At 33.9% G+C, this 13,964-nt stretch overlaps 1 protein-coding gene and 1 long non-coding RNA gene across 2 annotated transcripts in view; one reads left to right on the top strand and one right to left on the bottom strand.

Moving 5' to 3' along the window:
* The window catches only part of AKAP6 (A-kinase anchoring protein 6), a 560,338-nt gene that overhangs the window by 451,814 nt on the left and 94,560 nt on the right, over positions 1–13,964 (top strand). The window contains 2 exon segments of the mRNA XM_051977277.1: positions 8,675–8,821; positions 11,865–12,089. Coding sequence (XP_051833237.1) covers positions 8,675–8,821; positions 11,865–12,089 — 372 coding nt within the window.
* LOC127549350 (uncharacterized) lies at positions 2,659–6,577 on the bottom strand. Its single transcript, XR_007950553.1, has 2 exons — positions 4,685–6,577; positions 2,659–2,771 (listed from the first exon to the last, which is right to left on the bottom strand). It is a non-coding gene; the product is annotated as an uncharacterized LOC127549350 (long non-coding RNA).

The raw sequence follows: 13,964 nt of genomic DNA, 5'->3' as shown, positions 1-13,964 counted from the left end.
ATTGAGAATATAATGGGATTGAATTTCTATACAAGTTGACACTCAATTAAAATTTCCATATATCCAGTGAATTAGCCAGTTCTTGGCTGCAGTGTGAGGGTGGATTCTTTCCTGCTTGCCCAACTCTCCAAGACAGGCAAAATGCATAATAAAGCCAAATCACTACTTAATGTATGAGCAAAGACTTAAGTTATGCTTATCAAATGCAGAACAAAAACAAGAACATAGACCAGAAAGCACCCAGTTTTTTCCCCCTTAAATTCCTCTATTTATGGTATTGACACTAGAGGGAAAAATAACATATTAAAATCTCCTTACTGAATTACTGCTCTAAACCAAGAGATCCATGGGGCTTGTTCAGCTAAAAGCCACAACAGACTTTGTAATGCAATGATGTAATCTTGGCTTTGTGTCATTTATATTCAACCTAAAAAAAACAATTTTCCTGAATAGACACGCTGACAACAATATTGTTCAGTGTTGGTTTTTATTTGGATTGTTTCCAAATGGTTCACATGCCTCCACAGTAACACATCATGCCTGCTTAAGTTTTTTTTTCCATTTGGATTCCAAAGTTTCCTCCTTTTACTTGCATTTTATTTTTCTTTTAAAGTCTGGGTTATGTTTGTAAAACTAACCAGCTCCACCACAAAATTAGGATGTATCTTGCAGAGTGCATTCATTTTACTTTTTGCATATTTTTCCTGAGGTCATGTCAAGGTTAGTTTGAATTCCATCCTACATTAAGACTTCTTTCACAGCTATTTAGCTCTGCAGCCTACTCCCCGCTGGGGTCTGCCCCTTGGGCACGTCAAAGCTTCAGACCTGACAAATCACACACAGATGAAGCTGTACAGTTTTTTAAACAGTTTCATCAGTAACATTTTCCCCCCTTTTCACTATATTCTTCCATGTTGGGGTTTATTCTTTGAATTACCATTTCACAAATACTAGTGTCTATTTGATACTGTTCTTTTTTCAAATCAGAGTTACAGTCTAGCAATGCAATTAATTGTACAGTAAATTCTATTAATCGTCTCCTAGGAATCACCAGTACTGTAGATATCCCCTTAAAAAAAAAAAAAAAAAACCAACAACCCTGACAGACCACAGTTCACTTTCTAGTAATTGCATGATTAAAATCTATTTGTATAGGAAAGATTAGTGGACTGAATATGGAAAAATGTAAAAAAGTTTGAGAACCTGAAAAATGTAAAATATATATTCTAGGTTCATCTACTTTATAATATGTGTTGCGAGTTGCATCTGGAAATGTTTCTCACACAGCTATTAGTTTGCTCTTATCTGTATTTTAGCAAACTGTGAAACTAATGGTGCAACTCCATTTCCTGTTTAATTGACAAAGTTAAAATGCTTGGCTGCTAATGAGTGTATTAGCAAACAATATACCCTTAACAGGCTTAAGCAGCTCAGGATTTTTAAAAGCAGCTTACTGTCCTCATTTTTATTAGACAAAAATATATTGACTGCCACAAATTACATGATCGGCTGAAGAAACGCTATAATTATTGCTATTTAACAATGTTGGCAAAACTGAAATGACACGTGTGTCTAAGTATGTCTAGACACACATGTATATACATATGTAATTATACACATGATCGGAATGTATGTGTGCATATATACAGACACACAAATAACAAACAACTCTTTTCCTTTATAAAATATAAGCCTTCCTAGTTAAAACTGCGTTCAGCACAAGAAACACCTGAAGATCTTAACTATCAACTAACCAGAACATTTAGAAATGAGAAAAATCATCATATTAAAACATGACTGTTCCTTCTACCTCTTCTTCCCTCCCCCCTTTACAGTTAGTTCATCCTAATGAAGAGTCCTCTAAGAAGTTGCTTCTTTGAAACTAATTAAAGTGAAGTCCACTAAATACTCCCCTCATTCTCCCCGCCAAAAAGAAACTCCGAATTAGACTAGTTGTCTTGGAGACTTTATGTTTTAGGATGTTTTATAGAGATTTCTGAATTTCTATGCAGTATTGGGGATAAATCAAACTCTAAAACTGTCCGTTTGTGGGGGAACCATGATCTAAAATTCGTGTTATTTTTGCAGCAAGATACATGTCAACAGGCGAGCCATCTTGAAGAAATCATTTCAGCATTGGCACATGAACACATTATAGTGAAAAGAGAGCCTTGTGCTTTTCACTTGGTGCATTTCAGTCTTCAATTAATGTGAAAGCACTACAATGCCTCTGCAACTTCTCTTGCCTAGTGGTGCACCATTTATCATTGCAGTTTTACATTGACCTTGACACCCACTTCATTAGAATAAAGATTGTCTACCATTTAGGTTACATTGTTCCTCTGCACAGAGACCCCATGCAAATTTCTGTTCAGATAGAAGAGCTGTGAGCCTGTCAGAGGTCATCTGCATTAAATGATTGCAGCTATTTTCCTACTGCTTCTTTTCATTCTACTCAATTCAGGCTAGGAGGATCAATCAAGCCCTCTGCCTGAAACAGTGGGACTGCTGGGAATATAGCTGTTTTTGGTAGTAGTGGATATGCCCTAAACAGTATTAAATATTTAATATAAACTCATTAAAGGGCATGCAAAGCCTTCAAAAAAGATATTAAATTTAAAGGAAACTTTAAATGGCTAGATTCCCCTTTTCTTTAAATAAGCAGAATGCTGAGGATCAATTGCCTTTTTTTTTTTTTTTCCATTGCATGTTCAACATTTAGTTCTTCAACTTAGGGAATTTTTTCTTCAAAGGACTTATTTCAGTGGCTTCTGTAAAAAAAAAAAAAAAAAGGTCATTACAAGTTGAGAGGTTGTTTTTTTTTTTTCCTTTTTTGGGGGGTGGTGGTTATTTTTAATGTAGAAATTCTGCTCTGGATAGGTTTAAAAATAACATCACAGGCCTAGGTATTTGTTATGAAAAAGAAGAGACCATGGAAATAAGTTGCCAGGTCTCCTGCTTGAGTTTTCTGAGTGATATAATTGGAATTAAATTATTAATGGGAGATACTTTAAAAAAGATTGTTTTATGATCTTCTATTAGAGAATTTGCAATTCATTTTAATATTTGTAGTTTGATTTATATTAAAGATAATGCAATCTATGTCCAATTAACAATACATGGCCAATGTAATATGATTTCCAGATCATGCAAATGGAATAAGCTGGAAGAGGAAAAAAACTCAATTCTTAACCTCAGATGTAATTTGCTGTACGAGTTCTGGCAATTTTAAATGACATTGCACTTTTTAATTTTTCCAAAGGCTCAGCAGCAAATTTATCCCAATCAAGAAAGCCTATTATTAATTTACAAGGACAATTGTAGGAGTCTTTATAATTTCCCTGTGCAATTATTTGCCATAAATTGCTAATGGCAAAATACAAGAACTTTGTAAGATATAACGACTCTTATTTGTCTAGTTCGAATACCCTTCCTCCATTCTGAATGTCTTCCCGAAGTTTTAGTTATAAAGGCAGCATCTGAAACATTAACATAGATTATAAAATGCCTAGCATTGGTGTTATTGAAAAAAAAAGAAAGAAAGAAAAATAAAAAGGTAGAAACCACAGAAGTGTTGTGAAGGGTAGACTGGCCTCTAGCAGATTCCTGCACTCTGCTTGTATACAGCTGAGCTTTGGACCCTGGACTTTTGTATAAAAAGACTCTTTGTTCCTCACTGAATGGCATTAGGCATGGGCTTCCTAAGGGGCCACCATGAAGCCTTGCATGAAGAGGGCAAACACTAGCCAGAAAGCACAATGTAAGAGTGTACAGATAGCTGATAGCCAGACAAATATCCATATTTCTGTGTAATATCTTTGTACATATATTTCCTGATTCGACCAAAACTTAGATGTTTTGTTTTTACAACATATTTGTTAATAGATAAACTGGAAATGGATTTCCAAAAAAATCTATATGGCATGTATATTCTTGTACACAAGCCAAGCTTATATATAGTTAGTGTCTATATGTTGGAGTATGGAATGACAGACATGATTAGGTATACGTAGACTTATTCTAACAAGGACATCTTGTCTTTTTCCTTTTTTTTTTTTAACTTGATCTTATATTTAAAGTTACATTTGGATCATTTTACTTAAATGCTGAATATATAGCTTATTTTAATTATTCACGATGTAAAGTGATGTGTTCTTCTGGTTAAAAGCAGAGGGGTCAGAATCAGATTCCCCAAGCCAGACAACACATAACCCTGTTCTAATAATCAAGAAAACTCTCAATCCTTCTGTCTCTTGTAGCCATAGCTTCGCTCTGTGTTCAGCAATGTCTAGTCTCTTTTCAGTATAACCAACAGAAGCACCATACAAAAGTCTTACAATGGATGTCTTAATCTCTCTGTGTGCTTTTAGAGCATTATTTTTGAATTCCATCATGCAGCCTTTTCTCTTTCCTCTTCTGAAGTTTTATTACAACGGCAGAATTCCCAGGGAGCTTTGGGGGCAAGGTTCACATAATATGGCCCTGAAGTTTTGCTATAGAGTAGAATCCATACTCCAATCCTGACCATCTTTTGATGATCTTTCTATTTCAGAAAGGTTATTCTGGATAGAGAATCTTATGACATTAACTGTATACAATTGTTGTTGTTGCTGTTGTGTGTGTGTGTGTGTGTGTGTGTGTGTGTGTGTGTGTTTAAATTACTAGATAGTGAGCATGTACAAACCTTTCATGATGATTTCTTTCTCTGACCTCTCAGTGACTAGGCATCTTGTTGTTCTTTAACATTGAGGGAGGCAGAAAAATGCTTGAGTTGCTCAATGTGTGCCTTCTATACCAGTTTCAAAATGGCTTATTCTTCTGGTTTCCATGGTGACAATTAACACTGTTTCAAGGCATTGTTCCAGTCTCCATTTGGGCAGAATTTTCGGGTGTGATTTTTCACACACACACACACACATACAAAAAAAAAAAAAAAAGAAAGAAAGAAAAAAAAAGAAAGGAAAAAAAAGGTTTTTAGAAAAAAGCAGCCTTTAACATAAGTGTCAAAAAAAAGTTATCTCAATCAAGTCTTCTTGCATTTCTTAAAATATTTCTTTCAGAAAATCCTGCTTTTTTGCTTTCTTTGTTTTGGAATTCCCTGATAGCCCTTATGCTTGCAAAGCATAGTTGCTGAATGACTGAGAACTGGCCAAACTTCTTCAGTTCACATTTTTTGCAATTAGTTGGTCTGAGTTTTTGTTTCCCTTCTGATTATTTTTCTTTTTTGGCAGAGAACAGGAGGTATGAGGAAGAATATCCTTTCACTTTAATTTAGATCTTTTCCAATTCTGTTAGTAGATTCATGAGCAAAATAAGGAAGTGGTACTGCAAACATATTTAAATAATATAAATACTCTTCTTTCAGTTGGCCTTTTTTGATTTTTCTATTTCTGGTTGGGCAGAGAAGGCTAAATAGCAGGTGCTAGGACAAAATTAAACATTATGTGTTTTATTTACTGTAGTAGTTGAGACCAGTCATCTGACTTTAACTTTGTTAATCTCATTTTTGGCCATTGAATAGTCATCTACATTATATCCCTAGACTACAGGACACAATGGGGGCAGCCTTTGCTCACTTACTGCCATGGAAAGAATGAATATGAAGATTAAATTATCTTCTCTCCACCGGATAAAATATTCCTACTAGAGATAGCACGATCCAGATTAATACATCTGATAAGCTAATTTCCTTCTGTGAATACTTTTTTAGAAATCTTGGAGACAGAAGTAAATGCTAAAACAACAACAGCAACAGCAGCAGCAACTCACACTCCACTCTTACCCCACCCCCATACCTATCCATATAAAAATAAAACCTAACAACCTACCCAAAGCATCTAGAACCTTAGGAAATAAATCATAACTTGATTTGAGGTTCAGAGCTCTTCAAAATTAAAATAAATATTTCACTTTAAGTTTATAAGTGACAGGCTAGTGCTTTTCATTCACATACCAATACATCTGACAATTAACTGGATCCCTTCACTTTTTATAGTTCGAAGGCATTGTCTATCAATCAACACCTTTCACCAAGTTATTTATAATAGGTTATACAGTGACATGAGACAGAAAGGATACATCAAAACAAGTTTATTTCTTCATATATAATCATCTTTGATATTGGTTGTACTAGTGGCTATTTATGCTGTACTACATGAAAAAAATTATTTTAGTGTGTTTCAAGGTAAACATTTCTTTAAAAATTTGTAATATTTATCATTATTATGAATGATACTGATCTATTTTTCTTTTTATTGAATTCATATATTAAAAATAAGCATTAGAATTTTGGGAAGGGGACTATTAGAAGAGCAGGAGATAACATTACTTATTCACAGATAAATGTAGATACTATTGGTCCAGTCTGCTCCATTTTTACACAGCTAGAGGACTCCCTCTGTCTGTTAATTCACTTGGCATCAGGGAAAGAGTAACCTAAACAGAATTTCTGTGCCTGACTAACAGACCCTCCACCAACCCCCATATTATGTAGGCTTGCAGAATTAATTATGCAAATCTCTTCAATCGACATCATCTTTAGATAGAAATCTGATTACATAAAGCAGATTTTCATCTCCTCCAATCAGCATTCTGGCTGAATGGAGAAGCTAGCTGGCTTTTTATGCAATACTTGTTGAACATTTATAGCCAATAAAAATGGGTGGACAATTTAGTTACATAGTGCTGGAGTCAAGCAGTTGTTTCAATCATCTCCTTTTAGAAGTCATGAACTAGATTTTCTGTGAATCACCCACCAAGTTAATGAAAAGCCTAAGCCAAGTCTTCATTTTTTTTATTATGCATATTCATGTAATTTGGGGTACTCTGACACCCTGATAAACATTCATAAATAATACGAAATGCTTAAAATCTCATTTAAAACATTTTGTTCTATGATCTACAAATGACTAACATTTGGTGAAGTTTACATAATACAAATGATATGCATATTTAGTGTAAATGAAAGATTAAAATATGAAACTAAGAGTATGCAAACATATGCATGCAAATGCTAAAAGTTCGATTAGCTGACAGTCAATTCACACCTTTCTTATTTTTTTGAAGCTCTTTCCAGTCATTTTTTTTTTTTTTCTGGAAAAAGCATGTCATGTTCTGGAATAAATGCACCCAAGTTTTTGTGATTCTTGGATTTTTTGGTTTAATGTTTAACTTCTTTGTTCAGTTCATAGCATTTCCTCTTGGGTCCACTAATGTTTTCTTCTTAGTTCACTAAAGATAAAAAATATCAACTACTTGGAAGTGAAGAATGAACAAAGTTTAGGGTGTATATTTTCATTTTAGGTAGGCACTAAATGTGTAAATAGTTCTTTTTCTACACCTCCCCCCATAATCTAGATACCGTATGCTTAGAGTTGTTTTTATAGAAAACTGGTGTGTGTGTGGGGGGGAATTCGGCATAATTATTGTATATGCGCCTTCTGTAGGACTTTCTAGCTAAGAAGTTATTTGAGTTGTGATATCTGAGGAGTCACCATAGTAACTATCATATTATACAGTACTTACATTACCTCTGGCAAAATATATTTCTAAAGAGACTCACTTGGCAGTATATCAGTTGTACAACCAACATTTGGGGGGTAAAGTGGTACTGTAGCCAACTATGATTTTTTGAGACATTTTATAGCAATTTGGGGGGAGAAGGGAAGAACCATGCTATTTTTCTTTGAAATTACTGATTTCCATTCTACTTCCCCTTCCCTTCTCCTTACTTCTATCCCAGCTTATGAAGACAAGACATTATATATAAAAGTCAGGTAAAGAAGATATTGAATCGTATGATCTTCATGGAAATTTTTGTTTGGACAATGAGGCTGGAGCTATATGAGAAATACTTAGTTCTGGAAGTTTAATCACCAAAATTTTTCTATAAATTGTTAATAAAATCACAGTTTTACAATCTATTATTTTTAATTATAATTTTAATTTGCACTTACTAGTGTGGCCTACAATGGAAAACTGAGCCTATTAAAAACAGTATCTCAGGGATATATCTTTTACACATAGTAGGTCTTTAATAAAAGCTTATTGTTAGTATGACTATATATTTGTGTTTTTATATGCATTTATACTTATTTTTTTTAAATAAATTAAACCCTTGATATGGCCAATAAACTTCCTTAACTCTATGCAAATAAGTAATCAACACTACAAATTTAAATGCTCTTGAGGCCTGTCGGAGGTTAAACTTAACATATGATACAAGATTTGAATCCAGACCTTCCATTCTCCAGAATACATAAAACTCTCTTTACTACAACAGTATATTATAGTGAAAAGAACACTTGGGCTTGGATTCAAAGACCCTATATTCAAATCCTGACTCTTACTTACTCTACAGGTAATCTAGAGGAAACTACTTTATGGACAATTCCAGCCCTAAATCTTTTATTCTTTTCATGTATTTGTTATATTTAAAATATATATAAGATATGTGTTTGATTGTGATAACTGAACAGCATTTATCCAATTTAAAATATATTTGCCTAGCACTTATTAAAACTGACTTTGGGAACAAAAATATAAAATAACAATATTTTAAGGATGAAAACACAAAATTATTGGCTCCTCATAAGAATGTGCAATATAATAATTATGGTAAGATTTTGATAAAAAAAACAACACTTTTAATGATAATTCTCTCTTTTTGTTTTAGCGCTACAGTGTAGAAATGTCAATCAGGCATCCGAAAAAGATGGCGCTGCTTAGGAAGGTTGAAGATTTGAAGAAAGGTGGTGCTTTACTACCAAACGATCTCCTTGAAAAAGTGGATTCAATTAATGAAAAATGGGAACTGCTTGGGGTATTTGCATTTTTATTACTGTTTGTAGGTTATGTGTACATTTTTTTTTTTTTTGGTATAGTGAAGTACTCTATCTGTCTGATTTCTAATTTGAGGCACAAATATCTCTCCCTTTCAATTCACTACCTACATTTCAAACAAGCTACTTATGCTATTATGAGGGGGGAGAACCCTGCTTTTCCTCTCCTGTTGATTTTTTTTATTCTAAGCCTGTCTCCTCTCTGACTTTAATAATTTTAGTTCTTTAATACATAAAAAGTAAGTAAAATATGCCATGTATTATGGGTATGCACCAAGTCAACTATAATACAGTATATCTGATATACACTGACTGTCATGCTTGAGTGAATGTTAATAGAATTTATTCTGAAGGTACATGTTAGAGACATCTACCGTTTAACTATTTACTGTACCCTTAAGATGAAAAGTAGGGTTGTCACTACAGATTTCAAGTCATTCTCAGGGTTCCAAAACAAAGATGTAAATTGGGCCCAAATCTGAAAATCTGAATCACAGAATTAAAGAAACCTTTCTTTTGTGTCCCAGATTATAGCTTACTTTTAACAAACGTTTCCTAAAAAGTTTCATGTAATTCATTTCACACAATGAGGTGCTGGGTCTCAGCCAAAAATTGAGATACGGAAATCTGGAGGAAAAAAAAAGCAATATAGTAACTGTTACTCAAATATCTGTAGTAGCACTTGTAGGAGGCAATATTGTCTTATTTTGAAAAACAGCTGAGAAAGAGGTTAAGTTATATTTTTAATCTATTTTGCTTTTAAAATACCTTCACATAAATTAATGGTAAGATAAATTGGTAAATTATTTAAAATAATTAACTATAGCTGTTTCATATTGATGACATTCATTTGGGGAGTATAATTTTGCTTGCTTCCCTTTTCCTTTAAAAAAAAAAATCCTAAAACTGTAGGAAATAAAAAGCTGTCCATGTAATGATGAAATCACAGGCTTTGGTTTATGCCATGTTTAGCCTGTGTACTAATATAATGGCAATTTCACATCTTTGTTTGCTCATCCAAATTCAATTGAATCTGCAAATATGCAAGGTGACTTGAAATGTTAAAAGTTTTTCCTGTTACCCATTGGTTCAATACTTTTCAGAAGTAATTGACAGTATTTCATTCAGCAATACCATGAATCCACTAATCATATTCCACTAATTTTTGCACATTCTGGATTCTAATAAAGCAAATGTGTTATGGAATTTTAAAAAAGGTAGTTCATGAAAAATCAGACAAGAAAAGTGACTTTATATGTTTTATTAGTTTGATTGGGAGCATAATAATGCACTCATTTCAGTTATTAGACTATAATACAATGTGATAGCTATTGGATGAACCTCCAATAAATAATCTTTTAAAAGCAGTTATAATATAAATGGAAATGTTAAGTACATCTTTCTTAACAAATTTTTAAAATTCACAACTTGATCCTTAAATAAAATAGAATATTTAGCTACCCCTTAAGCATTTTTATGATAGATTTTTAAAAAGAAGTGGTTAGTTTCTCATGTATAATAAGTAGTGTTTGATGGAAGGAATTTTGGAGGGGGGAATTTAATAATAAAAAAGAACCTATGCAGAAACTAACAACAGTAGGCATACTGTTTTAATTGGCATGATTACATTTTAATTGGCATGAAAAAAATTAAAGACAAGGATTTTAACTTCTAACAATAGTAAAATAGAGGGATATGGTTTTTAATATTACTTTCATCTAAGGTGAACAGTGTGGAATGGAAATACATTAGAATGAAATGTCAGTGGTGCGTACAGTTTAATCTGTGAAATTTTGTCCCCTGTGCTGCATATTACTCTGTCTCAATTGCATATTAAACAACCCTATCAAGGCAGGCATTGGCATCTGCTGTGCTGACACAAATTGTGAATTAAATGAAATTGATGTCCTCTGTCGTATATTTATGAAGACGGACCATTCTCTGAAGTATTCTGTTTATGAAGAATTTATGATTGCAAACTGTTCCAGAACAAAAAAGTGGCAATAAATTCTTTTTTGTGACCCTACCCTCCAAGGGCATTGATTTCACCTCCTGCTGCCACTTTTGTTACAGCATAAAAACAATAGCTAAATCTGGATTCCACTGAGGGTCTTCAAATTATCAATATTTGCACCATGAAAATGGAAGGGTGTTGCCAGGAAAGCCGATGTTGCTGTTATGATCTCCTAAAGATGCTATTTACAGAACACTACACAGCAGATGAATGTCTGTTGATTTAATTTTATTTGTGTTTTAAAGCTTATTTTTGCAGGTTTAATTTATCATTATAAATCAAATCCTATTGATTTTCCAAACTCTGTGTTTTCAGCAGAAAAGCATCCCATTTCCATTCAAAAAACACCTTCATGACAGAGTATTTAAGCTTAACAAAATACCAGTATAGTGAATTGGGTATTTATTATTATTGTTGTTGTTATTATTTTACAATCAAGAGAATCTAATGTTTCGGATGAGAGTTTGTAGATGGGATAGTGGAATTAGCAATTTACAAATCAGGTAAAATCTAGAATAGCTTTGAGGAGGCCCAGCCTATTCTGAGCTCACCTTAGCTGTGAGCTTTAGGGGATTGCTTTTCACAATACAGAAAAGGAATTTAATTCTCCATGCACAATCTATCCTTGGCCTCTTTAGTATATCGATTAAACTTAGACTTCTAGCTCCTGAAAATTTTATGCAGAGGTTCTCTGTCTGTAAACTCTGTCCTGAGAATCTTAATGAATTCTTATCAGTGACCGGGAGGTGGACTTTTGGGCCAAGTTTTCTTCATGTGGAAAGAAAATATAAGTGAATATAGTCTTCTTAATCCACATATGTAGCCAAGACAACACCCACCATCTTAGTGTGAAAGCCTCAAGTGCTATAACAAAACTGAAATTGACTGAATGTCAATAGAAACTGGAAAAATTCATTTGGATGTCTTACAGGTGGCTCTTGTTGCTAACTAACCTGTGATGTATTCTGGTACATAAAGCTAATCTATGGTTTCTTTATCTGATGCATTAGAAAACCCTAGGAGAGAAGATCCAGGACACAATGGTAGGGCACAGTGGGTTAGGTCCACGTGACCTGCTCTCTCCTGAAAGCGGCAGCCTGGTAAGGCAGCTGGAGGGCAGGATCAAAGAGCTGAAGAGGTGGCTGAGAGATACAGAGCTTTTCATCTTCAATTCCTGCCTGAGACAAGAAAAAGAAGGAACAATGAATACTGAGAAACAACTGCAATACTTTAAGGTAATAAAAAAACAATCAAAGTTGATAAAAAGCTTTCTTTATGGTAAGAATGAAATATTTATCAAGTACATAAAATATTACACCCTCTCTCTATGCATCACTGTGCACTTAAATTTATCCCTGAATTCAAAGATATCCTCCATGTTTCTGATATTGAATACTGCATATTGTCTGCATGTGTGTATAGCTTCTATGCATATGCATGTAAGTATAGAACAGACCGCCTGTTGCAGAGGTGAGAAATGGGTAATGACTGAGAATTTTTTTTTAAGTCAAAAGAAAATAATCTGGATTTTTGAACGGTGATCCTTGATAAAAAACTAAAAAGCCTACATAATTTTTGCTAAAAATACTCAGAAAAAATGAAATGAGAAAGGGGCAAATGTTTTACTGTAAGGTAGTAATGCTGACAAAAGGTAATAGAGTTTCACACAGTCAAGGCTGATTCTTTGGAGAGGTAGGAAACAAAACAGAAGCCATTCCCAACATTAGGGGCACCTAAATATGACAGTGGTAATACCATAATTGTGTCTATATGAAAAGCAAGCCATTCCTGTTTAGTCAAGGTATTTTTTTCCCCCATTTTATTTATATTATTTTCACGGAGTGAAGTCAAAAGTAGTGGCGATTCTAATATGTAGGCTTATACTGCCTAAACCAGTTTGCAAACACAGATGCCAACAATTAGATTTTCATCTGATTTTCTGATATAAGACTCTCTGGAAAGGCTCTGGCCTATTCAGTTGAATGAACAGTTAGTTGTTAAGTTGCTTTTGAGGTACATAATGCTGTGTCCTGTAAGAGATATAGAGATAAATGAAAATGTTTTTGCTCTCAGGGAGCATATCGTCTAGTAAGGAAGACTATAGGTGTGTGTGTGTGTGTGTGTGTGTGTGTGTGTGTGTGTGTGTGTGTATATACACACACACACATATATATATATAAAGAATGATACCTGATACAAGTGTAGGAAAGGTACAAAGTGTTACAAGAGATCCAAGATGAGAAATATGACTTTGCATGCTGGGTGAGGAGGCTTGAAAATCTACAGGGAACCCTGTGCAACAAGAAAACTGTTCGGTTCTGCACACATATATTGTATCTAGGATATACTGTAACCTATACAACATGTAAAGGACTGCTTGCCATCTGGGGGAGGGGGTGGAGAGAGGGAGGGGAAAAATCGGAACAGAAGTGAATGCAAGGAATAATGCTGTAAAAAATTACCCTGGCATGCATTCTATCAATAAAAAGTTATAAAAAAAAAAAGAAGAAGAAGAAAGAAAATCTACAGGGAATAAACCTGAACTGCCCATTTTCTACAGGAAGATAAGGATTTGAAGTGTTGGTTATATGAGATCAAATAATCATAGGACTATAGAAGGAGCCTTAGAAATCATCTAGTTGAATCCCATAATTAAAATAAAAATAATTTTTTAAAAAATTATTAAGCATTCTTCCTCCTTCCCCTACCCACTGAAGAAGAAAGGAAGGGGCATTGTATCACATAAGTATAGTCAAGTAAAAGAAAGGCCTACATTAGCCATGTATGAAAATGTAGTTTATTTCTCTGTCAAGAGTTGGGCAGCATTCTAATCTCCTCATTTGACAGGTAAGAAAATTGAGGAACAGATTGGTTCTGACTTGCTCAAAAGCACAGAGGAAGTAAATGATAAAGTGATTTGACCCAAGTTCTCTGACTTCAAATCCAGACCTCTTTCTATTGTGGGATAAGATGAACAGATGCTTAGGTTCCTTTCTAAAACTTGAAGGGCATTAAAGAGGAAGAAGAAAGGGAAAATGCCTTCAGGGGCCAAGCAAACATGTCTCCATTTTCTAAGCAGTTTTCAACTCTGCCCATAATCCACTCTTGGA

This window comes from Antechinus flavipes, chromosome 2 (genome assembly GCF_016432865.1).
Source record: "Antechinus flavipes isolate AdamAnt ecotype Samford, QLD, Australia chromosome 2, AdamAnt_v2, whole genome shotgun sequence".
Taxonomy (NCBI): Eukaryota; Metazoa; Chordata; class Mammalia; order Dasyuromorphia; family Dasyuridae; genus Antechinus; species Antechinus flavipes.
Note: the sequence above shows the minus strand (reverse complement) of the source record. Positions and strands in the feature narration are given on the sequence as shown.